The sequence below is a fragment of the Pleurodeles waltl genome, chromosome 3_1, assembly GCF_031143425.1.
Source record: "Pleurodeles waltl isolate 20211129_DDA chromosome 3_1, aPleWal1.hap1.20221129, whole genome shotgun sequence".
Classification (NCBI taxonomy): domain Eukaryota; kingdom Metazoa; phylum Chordata; class Amphibia; order Caudata; family Salamandridae; genus Pleurodeles; species Pleurodeles waltl.
This window is the reverse complement of record NC_090440.1, coordinates 1,687,137,178-1,687,151,885: the sequence shown is the minus strand read 5'-3', so window position 1 is coordinate 1,687,151,885 and position 14,708 is coordinate 1,687,137,178. Positions and strand designations below refer to the sequence as shown.

The following is a 14,708-nucleotide window of genomic DNA, read 5'->3' as shown; positions in this document are numbered from 1 at the left end:
CTCAGCCTTTGGCCTACAAAAGTTTGGTGTGGAGTGCTGTGCAGTACATGTGGTACATGTGCAGCAGGTGTATGAGTGCATTTGAATTGTACAATACATGAAGGATTAAGGGCCAGATGTATGAAACTTTTTTGCACTCGCAAACGGTGCGAATCGCAAAATTCGGCCATTTGCGATTGCAAAAAAGTGATCTGCGATGCATGAAAGGCGTGATACGCTCTGACTTCATGGCAGAACTTTGCAGTGCTCGGTATCACACATTGATAATTGATGAGAGCACAGATATTTCAGTTACAAAAATGCTCATCCTCTACTTCAAGTTCCGATCTGTAACATCAACAGAGCACAAAACAGTGTTTGGGGGAATTGTAACTCTGAGTGCTTGCAATGCGGAGGCTATCACTATAGCTGTAAAAGACTTCTACACTGCCAATAAGCTGGATCCTATGAAAATGGTCATGTTCACATCAGATGGTGCATCAGTGATGCTGGGAAAGAACAATGGTGTTGCTGCCCGCCTCAAACAATCCATTTCCCATCTAGTTGAGCAGCACTGTGTTGCGCACAGAGAAGATTTGGGAGTTGACGATGCCTGGAAAAAAGTGCCGATGATCAGGGAAATGGAAACATTACTGAGGACTGTCTACACTGTGTTCTCCCGCTCTCCGTTAAGGAAGTCCAAGCTGGATGAAATAGCTTTGGTCACTGAATGTGAAGTGGTCTCCTTTCGGCCACTCAATAAGGTGCGGTGGCTTTAAAGGCATTTTGCTGTTGGTGCACTCTTGCATAATTACGAGGTTGCTCTCAAATACTTTGATCATGAAAGAGTTGAGGAGAATGACCCAATTGCTAAATATTGCTACAAAAAACTATCTGACTCAAACTTCCACATTTCCTTTGTAGCACTAAATGACATTCTGGGTGAACTTGCATCTTTGTGCAAGTTGTTTCAGAAAAGCTCTTTGACCACTGTTGAAGCTGTACAGTATGCAAGAGCAAAAATTACCCAAATAAAGGAACAGTCCTTGGGTGACACTGTCTTTTGGAGCAACACAGTAAGAGATCTGATGGCTTTGTGCAGAGAGGACCTAGAGTATGATAGTGAGCTGATGTTATCTTTCATTAAACTTCTTTGTGAGCACATGGAAAGAAGGTTCCCAGAAGATGAATTGAAGGTATGGACAAGTTTTGATTTCCATACAGTAACAACACAGTCACAGTTTGATTTTGGGACTGAGAATGTACAAAGACTTGTTGAAAAGTATAAGAAGGTCTTGGTCCTTGGTGATTGTGACACCCCTGATGATGTTGTTTGGCAGTACAGAGATTATAAATATGTGGTGGCAGCGCATATAAAAAGCGGATTGTTTAGGACCTTTCAAGACATGGTGAATTTCACTCTGCGGAATGCTGCACAATATAGTGTTGTATCTCAGCTTGTTGATGTCTGTGCAAATTTCCAGGCTTCAAGTGCAGACTGCGAACGAGGATTCAGCCTCATGAACTCAATCAAGTCCAAATTAAGAAACAGACTAGAGGAGAGTCACCTAGATATGCTGATGAGGACAAAGGCTTAACTCTCAAATGGGAAAGTTGCCTTCCCTCCCATTACTCTTCTCACAATAACTTTCACGCAGGGAGCATGAACTACTCCTTCAACGCTTACTTCCAAGTGTATGCCAATAATACCCAAATAATCATCTCTTTCCTCTCTCCAATGTCTGCTTCAGTTCTAGCCGGATTTCAATGGATCTACAATACTTAACCCACCTCATTTGAAGTTCAGCTGCTGTGTGCTTAACTCAGCCTTTGGCCTACAAAAGTTTGGTGTGGAGTGCTGTGCAGTACATGTGGTACATGTGCAGCAGGTGTATGAGTGCATTTGAATTGTACAATACATGAAGGATTAAGGGCCAGATGTATGAAACTTTTTTGCACTCGCAAACGGTGCGAATCGCAAAATTCGGCCATTTGCGATTGCAAAAAAGTGATCTGCGATGCATGAAAGGCGTGATACGCTCTGACTTCATGGCAGAACTTTGCAGTGCTCGGTATCACACATTGATAATTGATGAGAGCACAGATATTTCAGTTACAAAAATGCTCATCCTCTACTTCAAGTTCCGATCTGTAACATCAACAGAGCACAAAACAGTGTTTGGGGGAATTGTAACTCTGAGTGCTTGCAATGCGGAGGCTATCACTATAGCTGTAAAAGACTTCTACACTGCCAATAAGCTGGATCCTATGAAAATGGTCATGTTCACATCAGATGGTGCATCAGTGATGCTGGGAAAGAACAATGGTGTTGCTGCCCGCCTCAAACAATCCATTTCCCATCTAGTTGAGCAGCACTGTGTTGCGCACAGAGAAGATTTGGGAGTTGACGATGCCTGGAAAAAAGTGCCGATGATCAGGGAAATGGAAACATTACTGAGGACTGTCTACACTGTGTTCTCCCGCTCTCCGTTAAGGAAGTCCAAGCTGGATGAAATAGCTTTGGTCACTGAATGTGAAGTGGTCTCCTTTCGGCCACTCAATAAGGTGCGGTGGCTTTAAAGGCATTTTGCTGTTGGTGCACTCTTGCATAATTACGAGGTTGCTCTCAAATACTTTGATCATGAAAGAGTTGAGGAGAATGACCCAATTGCTAAATATTGCTACAAAAAACTATCTGACTCAAACTTCCACATTTCCTTTGTAGCACTAAATGACATTCTGGGTGAACTTGCATCTTTGTGCAAGTTGTTTCAGAAAAGCTCTTTGACCACTGTTGAAGCTGTACAGTATGCAAGAGCAAAAATTACCCAAATAAAGGAACAGTCCTTGGGTGACACTGTCTTTTGGAGCAACACAGTAAGAGATCTGATGGCTTTGTGCAGAGAGGACCTAGAGTATGATAGTGAGCTGATGTTATCTTTCATTAAACTTCTTTGTGAGCACATGGAAAGAAGGTTCCCAGAAGATGAATTGAAGGTATGGACAAGTTTTGATTTCCATACAGTAACAACACAGTCACAGTTTGATTTTGGGACTGAGAATGTACAAAGACTTGTTGAAAAGTATAAGAAGGTCTTGGTCCTTGGTGATTGTGACACCCCTGATGATGTTGTTTGGCAGTACAGAGATTATAAATATGTGGTGGCAGCGCATATAAAAAGCGGATTGTTTAGGACCTTTCAAGACATGGTGAATTTCACTCTGCGGAATGCTGCACAATATAGTGTTGTATCTCAGCTTGTTGATGTCTGTGCAAATTTCCAGGCTTCAAGTGCAGACTGCGAACGAGGATTCAGCCTCATGAACTCAATCAAGTCCAAATTAAGAAACAGACTAGAGGAGAGTCACCTAGATATGCTGATGAGGACAAAGGCTTACCTCTCAAATGGGAAAGTTGTCTTAGACCGAGTTTATCAGCAGTGGAAGAATGGCAAGGACCAGCGAGAAAAACAAACATGTCACACATCTAATGTTGGCACCTGGCTTGTCTAAACTATGATGCAGCTCCTCCTACAGTCCATGTGTGGGTGGGGTAGGAACATTTCTCAGCCTGTATGGTGGCCGGGGCAGCATGGCATTTATCAGCACTGTGTTCATCAAATTGTAAATGTTAACTAATTATACAACTGGCTGTATTTGATGTGCAGGGCCCTCTCCAGCACTCTGAGAGTATTCATTAAAGTTTCATAATGGTTCAACCTCCTGCTTTCTGTTTTCTCTAACTGGGGTGTAGGTGGCACTTAACAGGTCATGTCCTTGGGGTGTGCAACCAGGTCACAAAACTGCCTTAATGCCCTATTGCATGGAGTAATGTTTATACAAATATCCCTTTTTTTGCTTTAGTGGTATGGAGAGGCTAATGCCAAAGATTTTGGTAGTAATGTGCTGCGTTCGTGTTAATGGTCAATTTCTTGGCGCACATATCCTTGGCTGCAGCGCACAGAGACCTCACACTGCCGCACACAGTGGAAAAAAATTAGAGGGAACATTGCTTTGAAGACGAGAATACAGGAACACTTTTGCAATATACAGAAAAATGATACTAAATACCCTCTGGTGGAACATTACCTGGAAAATCACCCCAATGACCGTACTTTCTCATTTTGTGGTCTCAAACAGTTGAAACCTCATCGTAGAGGCGGTAATTTGGAACTTCAATTACGACAGAATGAAAGTCGCCTCATAATCCCTTATGATACTGTTCGGAAAGGATTGAACAAAGACCCGGAATGGCACTATTGGCTTCAGTGATTATCTTCATTTCTAAGAAACTATAGTGGTACACAGTGTTGGACAGAAAAGATCACCTTTGAACTTGTCCTCATGTTGAACCAGATCATCATTCTAATATACCTTATGTTATTACTTTGTCTCTTATCGTAAATTTTATTTAGAACCAGGTCTTGACTGCGTATTATATGCATATTCTCTTGAATTCTATATTGTTCTCATCTCATCTCATATGCTGTTCTAATTTCATGATTATTTGCTTCTACTTTTTCTCTTTTTACTTTACTTTCCCTTATTTCTCACTGAAGCAACATGTGAAAATGTAATATGATCAACATGTTTATATTGATCTCTTCATGACTGTGAGGTTATTGACCTGCTTTAAAAAATTACGCTCATCATTTAAGAAATCTAGTTTAGCATTATGGATCTTAAATCTCAGTGTACTTGAATATTACAACTTTATACTAAGCAGGTTTTTATTCAAGTATTTTTGAATAGTTTTGTTATGTCTTTTCTGATTTGTGAAATAGTTTGGGTTTCCGGATACGTTCCAAAATGGCGCTATCTATATTAATGGAGCTTTTACCTCGGTAGACATAAAAAGTAAAAAAGGACTAAATCAACACGGGACAGTCCTTTTATACGCACTCACGCAGAAAGAACTTTCCCAAGATGGCGTCTGAGTAAGACGCGTATTCGGCAACATGCTGCCGTTTTCTCGGAAGTGAAAAGTCTTCAAGGTATTCGGGTAAGCGCGCATTCATCTGCCGATAATAAATAGAGACTCTGAGACTTTGCCTATTACTACTTAAGCTTCCCTATAAACATAAAGATAAATGAACTATCATTTCTTGGTTTAGATGTATAATGCACATTCAGTAGACATTTTATACAGGATTAATGGAGTTTGTGAAGTGTGCACTCCATTTTATGTTTCCTTGTTAAAATCACTCACACAATATAATTATACGATGCTCCCATTTAAACATATATTATTAATGACAGAAGTTAAGATGACTATTTCCCCTAAAGTTTTCATTATTTTTTTCAATTTCTTCTTTCAATACTATAGACCATTGACCAAAATGATGTGATGTTATAACATTGAATATTATACTGGTATGATCTTCTTGATTTTCTCTATTCCTTCTCTGAATTATTTATAAAATACTCATTAAGATTTAATTATGCTCACGGATTAATAACAAAAATTCACTATGAATGGCCGTTACCTAGTGCCAGTAATTTTTCGAAAATATTTTTAATTTTTAACTATGATTACTAAGAAGCATGTTCACAACATCATCAATACACACTTTCCTCTATGGGTGATCCTTGATGATTTTTCTTTTTCTCTTTCATGATAGCTCTAATAGTCACAATCTGTTAACTTTGGATTAGTATCACTTATTCACAATTTTTTGGTATTACACCAAAACTCTATGTCTCCTTTTTCTTCTTCTTAATGATTCCTTCGCTACACCTAGCTCATTGATGACAAGAATGGGATGGTCACAACTATGCATGTCATATTATATATATATCTATCTTTAAATTATTTCAAATAGGTCTTTCAGCTACCTTAATCTGCTTGTTCTGAATTATTTTGTAGCCTTGAGAAAGCCCCAGGTGGAATTACAGTAGGGGGCAAAACACGTGTTAGCTGGTTTACACACATTCTAATACTGGATATACCCATGTATCAATGACTGCTTAACCTTTACTTACCGTACTAAGAATGGATCTATGAACTTCTAAATAAAGACTTTCTGGATATATAAAAATTCTATTGATGTGGGTTCTCATCTCTTCATAAACCTTTAACAAGTTGCATAGGCTGCATATCAAGGCAGTGTGCCCTGTTACAATGAGTGCACTGCTCCAGGGCTGCCACAGATTTGCAGCTACCCTGAGGGGCACTGAAAGGCAAAGTAGCTGTTTGAAGTAGCTCTGTGTTTCACTGTGCAGATGGCACCTAGCCTGCACTTTAAAGAGGGACAGAAATTCCAATGCAAGCAGATGCATTGAGTGACTGCATTCGCCTGTAAAGACATGTCTGGGTGGGATTTCTATGTGGTTTACCCCCTCACCCGTATGCAAGGGTTTTCTTGGGGTACACACTGGCTTTGTGCCAACTCTCCTGATGGCCTCTTTGCCCCTACACACACTTCCAAAATACATCATGGGGCCAGAGGCAGAGTGTTTCTCTCATTGCATGAGGCCAAGTGAGGGAATGCCCGCTTAAGATAGTAGTGGCGCACACCATCAGTATTATAGAAGGGGATGTGTAAGCATCTGTGGCTTTCGTCTGCAATATCAAAGAACCCTAGGGACACACAAAGAGGGTGCACCTGCCAGTTGGGCCCCTTGGACACATTTTGTAATGCAGCCCCTGGAGTTAACCTAAGCCAAGAATTCATCTGTTGGTTGCTTGATTACCAGGAGGGTTTCTTCTATTTGTTTTAAAAATATACTTTTATTAACATTTTGCTGTTGTACAAATTAAGTCATTTTAGGCGTTGACAAACGTTTATCGTGTTCATGGGTGTTAGTAATCATTCCCCTTGCAAGGATTCTTAAGACTGATATTTAACTTACTATATCTTGATAACGTTAGTGCACATTGCGGTCCCCAGTGGTTGCATGTATAAGTATGGTCTAACATGATGGCTTCTGTCACACACCTTTACTTTCATTTCCCTACATAACAGTCTTAATCTTATATCAAGCAACAATAACATTAACATGATGGTGCCTCGGTTCCTTACAAATCTATTTGTTGAGGAGTGTCATGATACAATAGTTCCGCTGAGGTGGTCTGGCCCTCACCCGGACCCGACAATCCTTTCATGTATGCAGGGTCACCTAGTTGACACCCTGCTACTCTCTAGCTCCCCTCTATGTATCCTTCCCTTGTTCTACAATTCCTGTTGAGGGTTTCTTCTAGAAGCAGATTTATCAGAGCAGGTACACACTCAAGGAGTGATTGAAGGCTGCAGGCAACCCCTCTTACTGGACAAATCCTGGGTCTGTGGCATCTGACGGGTCTCACTTGTGATGAAAAAACAGGAAGAACTACAAGACAGGAAACACATTTATTTTTGGTTTCAATAATAGATTTATTTAATGCACAACAGCCGTAGCAAATAATATACATAAATAATTAATTAGTTGGCTATGCTAAGCTGACACAACAGAGACCGACTTCTTTTGGAAATCTCACCAATAAAAATCCACCACAAAAGGGAACATTGCAAGGATAAAGCAGGAAATGTCTGGAGCATAGAAGAGCATCTCAGGAGTGCGAAATGGATCAAACATGAAAATAGGGAGCATTCATTCTGTTCATATATTTATAATTATATATTTCTCTTATATATTAATGACAGGGGAACTGAAGAGTGGGTTAGGCCAGTCATACCAAGAAGGGTCAAGCTGGGTGCAGTGCCATTGGCTTGAACGGGTCAGGTGATGCAGAATAATGGTTGATGGGAACAAATTAGAGAGAGCCCATTCCAGTGACCTCAGACGTCAGCCTAGAATTGACAAAATACAAGGAAAGGAAAACAGAAAAATTGAATGAAGACTTTCTCATACAGGCCCCTATACATAAAATAAAGAGAACAGCAACTTACTTCCCATATAAGAACTTCCTCCCTTAAACTACAATGTTCTGTATGCAGCCTATGTAATGCTGAATCCAGAGTTCTCAAGGCAGAACACTGGTCTTATTATCATTATGCTATGTTAGAATTTGTTGTACCAATGTGTCTAGACAACTTGACCTCACAGTTGAGGATGCTTTTCTGGGAAGCCTCGAATTCTGTCTTTGTACCAAACTGATTTGTGCACATCCCTAAGAGAGCCATCAGGGGCTGGATAAAATAAATACACTGGGGGTTCAATGGGGGTTAACAGCTCTTTTTTGCACCACAGTGCACTATAATAGTACAGCAGGGGCAGCATAGGTTTTGAAAGCCCCTTCTTTTGTATGGATCGACCAGATGCACATTTTGCGTCCATGAAATTTCAGGAGCCATTTCATCATGTTCTTGAGAGAGAGACCCATGCAAATGAGAGACTGTCCGTAGGTGGTGTGACTGTATGCCACATATGAAGTGGTACACTGTCAGGGAAGCCATTTGGAGTGGGCCATGGGAGTTCCACGAGGCCCGAGGCACACACTGCAACCACCTAGAGTGAGATCCCTGCCCTCTCTTCAAATGAAGGCTGAGTCAATTGGCAATTAAAAATGGAGCTGCCGTTTCGAACTATGGCTCCATCTTTCAGAGATGATCCACCCGCAGCCCAAATGCACACGGTCAGGCATTTGCGATGAGGAGTGCACATTCCTTTTCTAATAGGAAGCAACCTACCCTGTCTGTGGTGCTGGGTGCCCCCAATTAGTTAGCAATGCCACACAAACACGGACAGCATACCTGGTAACTAATAAGGCCTAGCATCTCAGAAATGGACATGTTGGAGCAAAGTTGATGATTGATTTAATGATAGTTAATGAAAGTAAATGATTGAGTTTGTGCTTGATTGGGGTTGTCTTCTCATGAGAGAAGTGCTAATGTTTTAGAATGTTTGAGTTATGAGCCGGCAGGCAAGTTGTCAGCAGGGCATCCCTGCAGGGCCCCGACCATGCTGTTGGCAGAATGGCTCTCCTATTGATGGCACCAAACCTTTGGGGACCAGCAGATTGGGCTATACCATGTCTGAGCAAGGACATGCAGATTCTCGTAGGCCACAATCTTATTCACCTACACCAGGCACAGACATGCAGAGGATGAAGAGGGGTTGGAGGGCCGTCCATACTAAAGGGCCCCTAAGAAGCAGCAAGTGAGCAACATACTATGTGCCACTGCTCTTAGTGCTACCAGTCATGGTATGTGGAACAGGTCACATGTCAGACTCTGCTCAAGTATCTGAGGTCGAGAACTGGACCTCAGCTAAGTACCAGTCACAAGTTTCCTATGTATGGACGTTAGGCTATATTGATAGGCTCCGGCTAAGTGCAGGAGATAATACCCTTAAATCATCTCACATGTCCTTGCCATCACCTAATTGCTTATTGCTTATCTAATTGCACACCCTTTAGAAAGATAGGAAACATTCAAAGGGTGTTGCTAGGGATGTAGAGGAGCTCCTGCATCAGAGCAAGGAACAGGAACATTATAAGGATACTTCTTTGTCTAGGAGTGACAGAGGGTCACAAGGACTAGAGAGAGTGTTGTATGCAACCAAACAAGTATAATATATATTCCATGTGTGACCCGGTTATCCAGATGACTTTGTTAATATACATAACTAGACCAGCTATGCCCCCAACATGACCCCTATGTTCTATGATCCCCTTTCCTCAGTGAATAAGAGCCAGAGCCTGCTATGTGTGTCAATCTTTATTAAGTGACTGCTGGTTGTATATTAGTTGGTCCCGTGGACTGGAATGAGCAAGGTTGGGTACAACTTGAATAATGAGTTGGGAGCTTTTATGCCTGCCATGCACACAGTTAATCATGAGCTATAAGCACATGTTCCTCTTAAACATCTGAATCAGGAGGTGTGAGCACCAATAATGCTTCCAATGAGGGTGGTTGTCTGTGAGGAGGGAAACTAGGCCAACACTACTCTGCTTCTTCCCTACTTGGTCTTGCGTTTTGCTTTTCAGTGCTATTGGCGCTGTGGACCTGACACTTACGAGTTTTTCATGGGAACCATGTGTACTTGCTGAGTCCCATGTCGCATTCTCACTAGTCAGTCGCTTGATTTTATTTGAGGTGAAAATCACTCTAGTGGGATTGCATTTGCTGTTTTCCCTTAACACTTATGTTAGGATATTTGCCATGTGCCGACAGTGATGTGGATGCTTGTGTTGGGTCTTTGGATACATAGTTGTGTGTTTGTGTGTGTGGACTTGTGTCAATTTCAGCAGGGTCCTCTAACACTTTGACTTTGATTTAGTCTGGTGTCCTGTCTCTGCGGGTCCTTTATTGTTTACTTGTTGGATCTTTTCAGTGTAACACCTCCTATCACAGATGGAAGTTTTAGTGTGAAGCAGAGACCAGAGTTGGAGGTGAGCTGAAGGAAGTGCTTGAAGGTTGGTGTGAGGGTGGCTGGAAGACTTAAAAGATGATTAGCTAAATTACAATAGTGTCAAGAGTCAATGTTAATGATGGGGAGGGTTTCATCTGTGGGTCTGAAGATCCATGTTTTAAGGGCTTCCCACATTGATCAGATATGGGAAAGGAGATTGTTCTATAAGTCAGCAGTGAGTACGGCAAAGCATTCAGCACTAGTTAGTTTCTTCTTGAAAGTGGACTGTGTGACCCTGAAAGCCAGGCTAGGTCTCAGGGTTCAGGTGGAATTGGTACTTTCATCTTACAGGAATTTATGCACTTTTCTAAGGTAAGTTCTGTGTGTGATGCAATGAACCTTGATTTTGGCTTGTCGCCTACTGCTAACATTATAGTGCAAGGACAGCAGGTGAAATCTCTTTTTTGGTTTTGTTCTGTACAAATGTGGTTAATGAGTACTATATGCAGTGTATTCTTCTGGTGAGATACAGGTGGACACATAGGAAAGTGATGTGGGCAGCAGCCATTACAGACTGTACTGTTTGTGAGCGTTACAGGTAAGGCAAAATGTGACAAAGGCAGGGGTGGTATAAAATAGCATGCTTTAACTGCATTTTTTGATTCTCATGAGAAGCTGACATCTGTGATCACGCCTAGTTTTTCAGTTTTACAATACTGATTGGCCATGACAGTGAATGTGAGGGTTTGTCCTCGTTGCAGCATCTGAAGATTCTGGCTTTGGTCTTTAAGGTTTAAATTCATTTCTCAACATCCAGTAGTTTACATCATAGTAGAGTTGTGCCATGGAGAAGATGTTTGATATTGAGGATAATTAGTGTGTGATATGCATAGTTTTGGCCAGCAGGAGAATCTGTCCTGTGTCCCTCAATTTGTTGTAGTACCATGCTTGGATGCCGTGTTGAATGTGACTGCACTAATGCAAGAAGTTGAGTCAGGAACCTTTAGAAAATGATCAGTGAGGATGGATCAAAGGGTGATCATGACATTCTGATTATGAGTATTTAATCTCCGTACAAGAGATAGAACCAAAGCTCTATTTGGATTTAGCTTCCTGTATGTGTAATTGTTTTTGCTACAGGTTCTATGACTGTTGGATTATTATGTTTGATGGTGATGGCTTCTGTTAGTGGAGGTAGTAATGATACTATCTGCTGGTTGTTTGCAGAGACCTTCCAAGGGAGGGATGGTCTTTGGAGCAGAGGCCCTAGCTATCATGAAATTATTTGATCACTTTAAATAGATGGAGTAGGAAGCTGCGTTCTTGTTGCAGTACCCCCACCTCACTTTTACCTGTTTTTATGCAACTTTGACTGAAGTGCACTGGGTTCCTGCTAACCATGTCCCCAGTGCCAGTGTTCCTTCCTCCTAAACAAGACCCCTGATCACTTGACCCGCAAGTGGCCAGGCCCTGTAGGACCTTTTGTAAGTCACTAGTTATGGATACCTCTGGTACCTGGGGGCCTAGGTACAGCAGAGGGTCCCTAAGATTTGCAGCACAGCTTGTACCCCTCTAGGGGACCCAGCACCAAACCCATGCAGACTGCAATTGGAGGCTGTGTGACAAGGTGCTTCCAAAAGTGAGAACACATGGCACACAGCCTGTGTGCCATGTCCCCAAAACACTGCATGTAATATTTGTAAGTCACCCCTACAGCAAGCCTTACAGCCCTAAGGCAGGGTACATTATATGACATGTGCGGAAATATCTGTAAGAGCAGATATGCCCCTGCTATGTCTTTGTCAATTCTTAGATATAGTCAGTGAACAGGGAAGCAATTTTAAATACATGTGCTGGAAACTGGTCAATATGAGTTCCCCAGCTACATGATGGCATAACTGAAAATAGGGATGTTTGGTATCAAACAACTCATAATAATAAGCCCTCACTGATTCTAGTGATTAATTTATTAATACATGCACCCAGAGGACACTTTATAGATGCCTGCTGAAAACCTACCAACTGCAGGTGAACTAACTGACTAGTTCTAGCCGCCTGCCACCAACAGATGAGATTCTGATGCCCATGGATGACATTCTTTCATCTCTGGGGGTCAGAAACTGAGCACGTGTCTCCCAACAGGATGATCTGCAGATCTGCATTCCAAGGCAGGAGGCTTTAAAATCAGCTATGCAGGAGGTGTATTGCATTCCCAGGCTGAACACACCTCTAGGCTTCTGGGACAGGGTGATGCCCACTCTCCAAACGAAGTGGTCATCTAAGGCGAGTAGTGACCCCAAGGGTAAATAGCTAATGGCTACTACCCTTCACTCTCTTTAACACCCTTTGATTTGAGTATTTAGGGGACTCCCTGCTACCAGGAAAATAGACCTTTGATGGACACAAAAGGAGTAGACAAGAACAGCAGCGGCCTCTCTATTAAAGCTCTGGAGCGTTGCCCCCTGTATCTCTTGCCCCCGTATTAAAATAATCATTTATCTTTTTATAATTCATGTTTTTTCTGGTTACAAGGCTGTGCTTTTTGGCAGGCACAGGGGGCTTTCCTTGATGGTAGGGGAGGGGCTTATTGCATCTGGGAAGGGAGGCTGACTTGATTTGAAGTGCACATGACAGGCTGGACAGGTGACTTTTTCTGTCCAGCCCAACATGCGTACTTGAGGCCTCTCCCTTCTTGCAAAATGCTCAGGAGCACGAGGAGAAACAAGAGCGGAGAAATGGCCTCTAGTCCCCGTGCACATGAGGCAGAGCAAGGTGGGAGATTCACAGTACATGGTCAATCATTGTACGTCTTCAGTTTGAAGCCATGCAGTGATTGGCCATTTTCTATTTGTCCAAGCTCTCTTCCCATCATGCCTAGCGCCAATAACAGCACTGCTCACAAGGGAGTGGGAGCAGGGCAGAGACAAGATAGTAATATATGTCCTGCTGCATGTATGCGTTGGCCTGGAGGGGAGGCCTTCATTTCCGCTCAGCTTCCTTGAACTCTGGTGTCAGATGTCACACATCTTCAAGGTATATTCCCCGGCAAAGTCTACATTTAAAAAAGATAAAATCGGCCTGCTGAGACTCTGCGCAGGCTGTTTTGTCTTTTTAAAGCGCACACAACATTATGTAATGAGTTAAAAAAAAACAAAAAATTCTGTTATTGAAATTGGTATTGATTGGCAATGGAGAACATGCAAGGCCTTAATTCTGATTACCAATTGGTTTCAAAACGCACAGTTTCCAGTGGTGCACCTCGTCGCCTATTAAAGAAGCTACAAAACATGCTGACTAAAATCTCTATGATAAAGATTTTAGTCTTGATGTTTTGTTGTTCTGTTTCTTAAACATTAGATAAATTGAGGTGCCACTTTATTAAGGAATGCTTGTAGTATTGTTGGTATACCTTTGACTTTCCCCAGTATTTTCTATTTGTATCTGGCAGTCTTAGACGTTAATCTATTAATGGCCACACTTATTTCCTGAATTAAACTATGACAGCTGCTCATCGTGCACATTTAAAATGCAGATGTTAAGTAAATACTGGCCCCTTTATTAGCATTTTATGGTGCATGGTGAGCAGTTTGCCCCATCTTTTGCACCCCACCACTTTGTAATGGTACCGGCCACCACTGAACAAGAAGCCTGCTGAACCCGAGAATCAAGGAGCACAACAGACTTGGTGCCAACCCTGCTAGCCTGCCTGCTGCACCTGACCCTCGAGGAGCAACTGACCTGCCCTGCCACTGCAAACTCCAAGAAATAGGGGAGAGCTGCCAGAGCTTTGCAAATTGCCAAGAAGAACTCCCTTGGAGCAGAGGAACTGCTCCTCTCCATCTGTAAGCAACCCAAGAAAGAACTGTGAGGACCAGCTCACTAAAACCAATTCTGGACATCACCACTGCAGTCGAGCTGCCTAGCCTGAGCTGAAGTGAGCCAATAGTGTCAACATGGTTCTCAGGCCATCCAGATACAAAGCCCACCATGTGTTCACCCACTGTGGACTTCCCGAGGGTGTCTGCAGCCTCTTTCTGTAGAGCTTCCTTCACCATGACCACATCCAGCGACGGAGACCCAACACTCTCCTGCACTTCTGCACCTGGATGTTCCGGACCGAGGAGAAGAGTACTATTGGTGTTCCTATGTCCACCAGGCCCGTGAGACCTGAAACCACTTGTTCGTTTGATTGGACTAGACCCCCAGTCCATGTTTGCAGCCTGTTTCTGTGGGCCCCCTCTACCGGGACCCCAACGGTGATGGTAAACATGATGATCCAAACCACCTCTGCACCTGGTCGCCCTAGACCGAGAAGAACAGGACCAGTGGTGTCCCTACGTCCATGAGCATCGCAAGAACTGAATCCCCTTGGTGGTTCAACCAGACTGGACTCTCAGTCCACCCCTGAAGCACCTTTTGACCAGATCGATCCCCAT

General features: G+C 42.6%; 1 protein-coding gene across 5 annotated transcripts in view; it reads right to left on the bottom strand.

Moving 5' to 3' along the window:
* Positions 1–7,333: 7,333 nt before the first annotated feature.
* The window catches only part of PCBP3 (poly(rC) binding protein 3), a 184,078-nt gene continuing 176,703 nt past the window's right edge, over positions 7,334–14,708 (bottom strand). For all 5 annotated transcript variants that reach the window (XM_069225475.1, XM_069225476.1, XM_069225479.1 and 2 more), the window contains one exon: positions 7,334–7,769. In XM_069225475.1, coding sequence (XP_069081576.1) covers positions 7,733–7,769 — 37 coding nt within the window. In that variant the 3' untranslated portion in view covers positions 7,334–7,732. The remainder of the gene's footprint in view (positions 7,770–14,708) is intronic.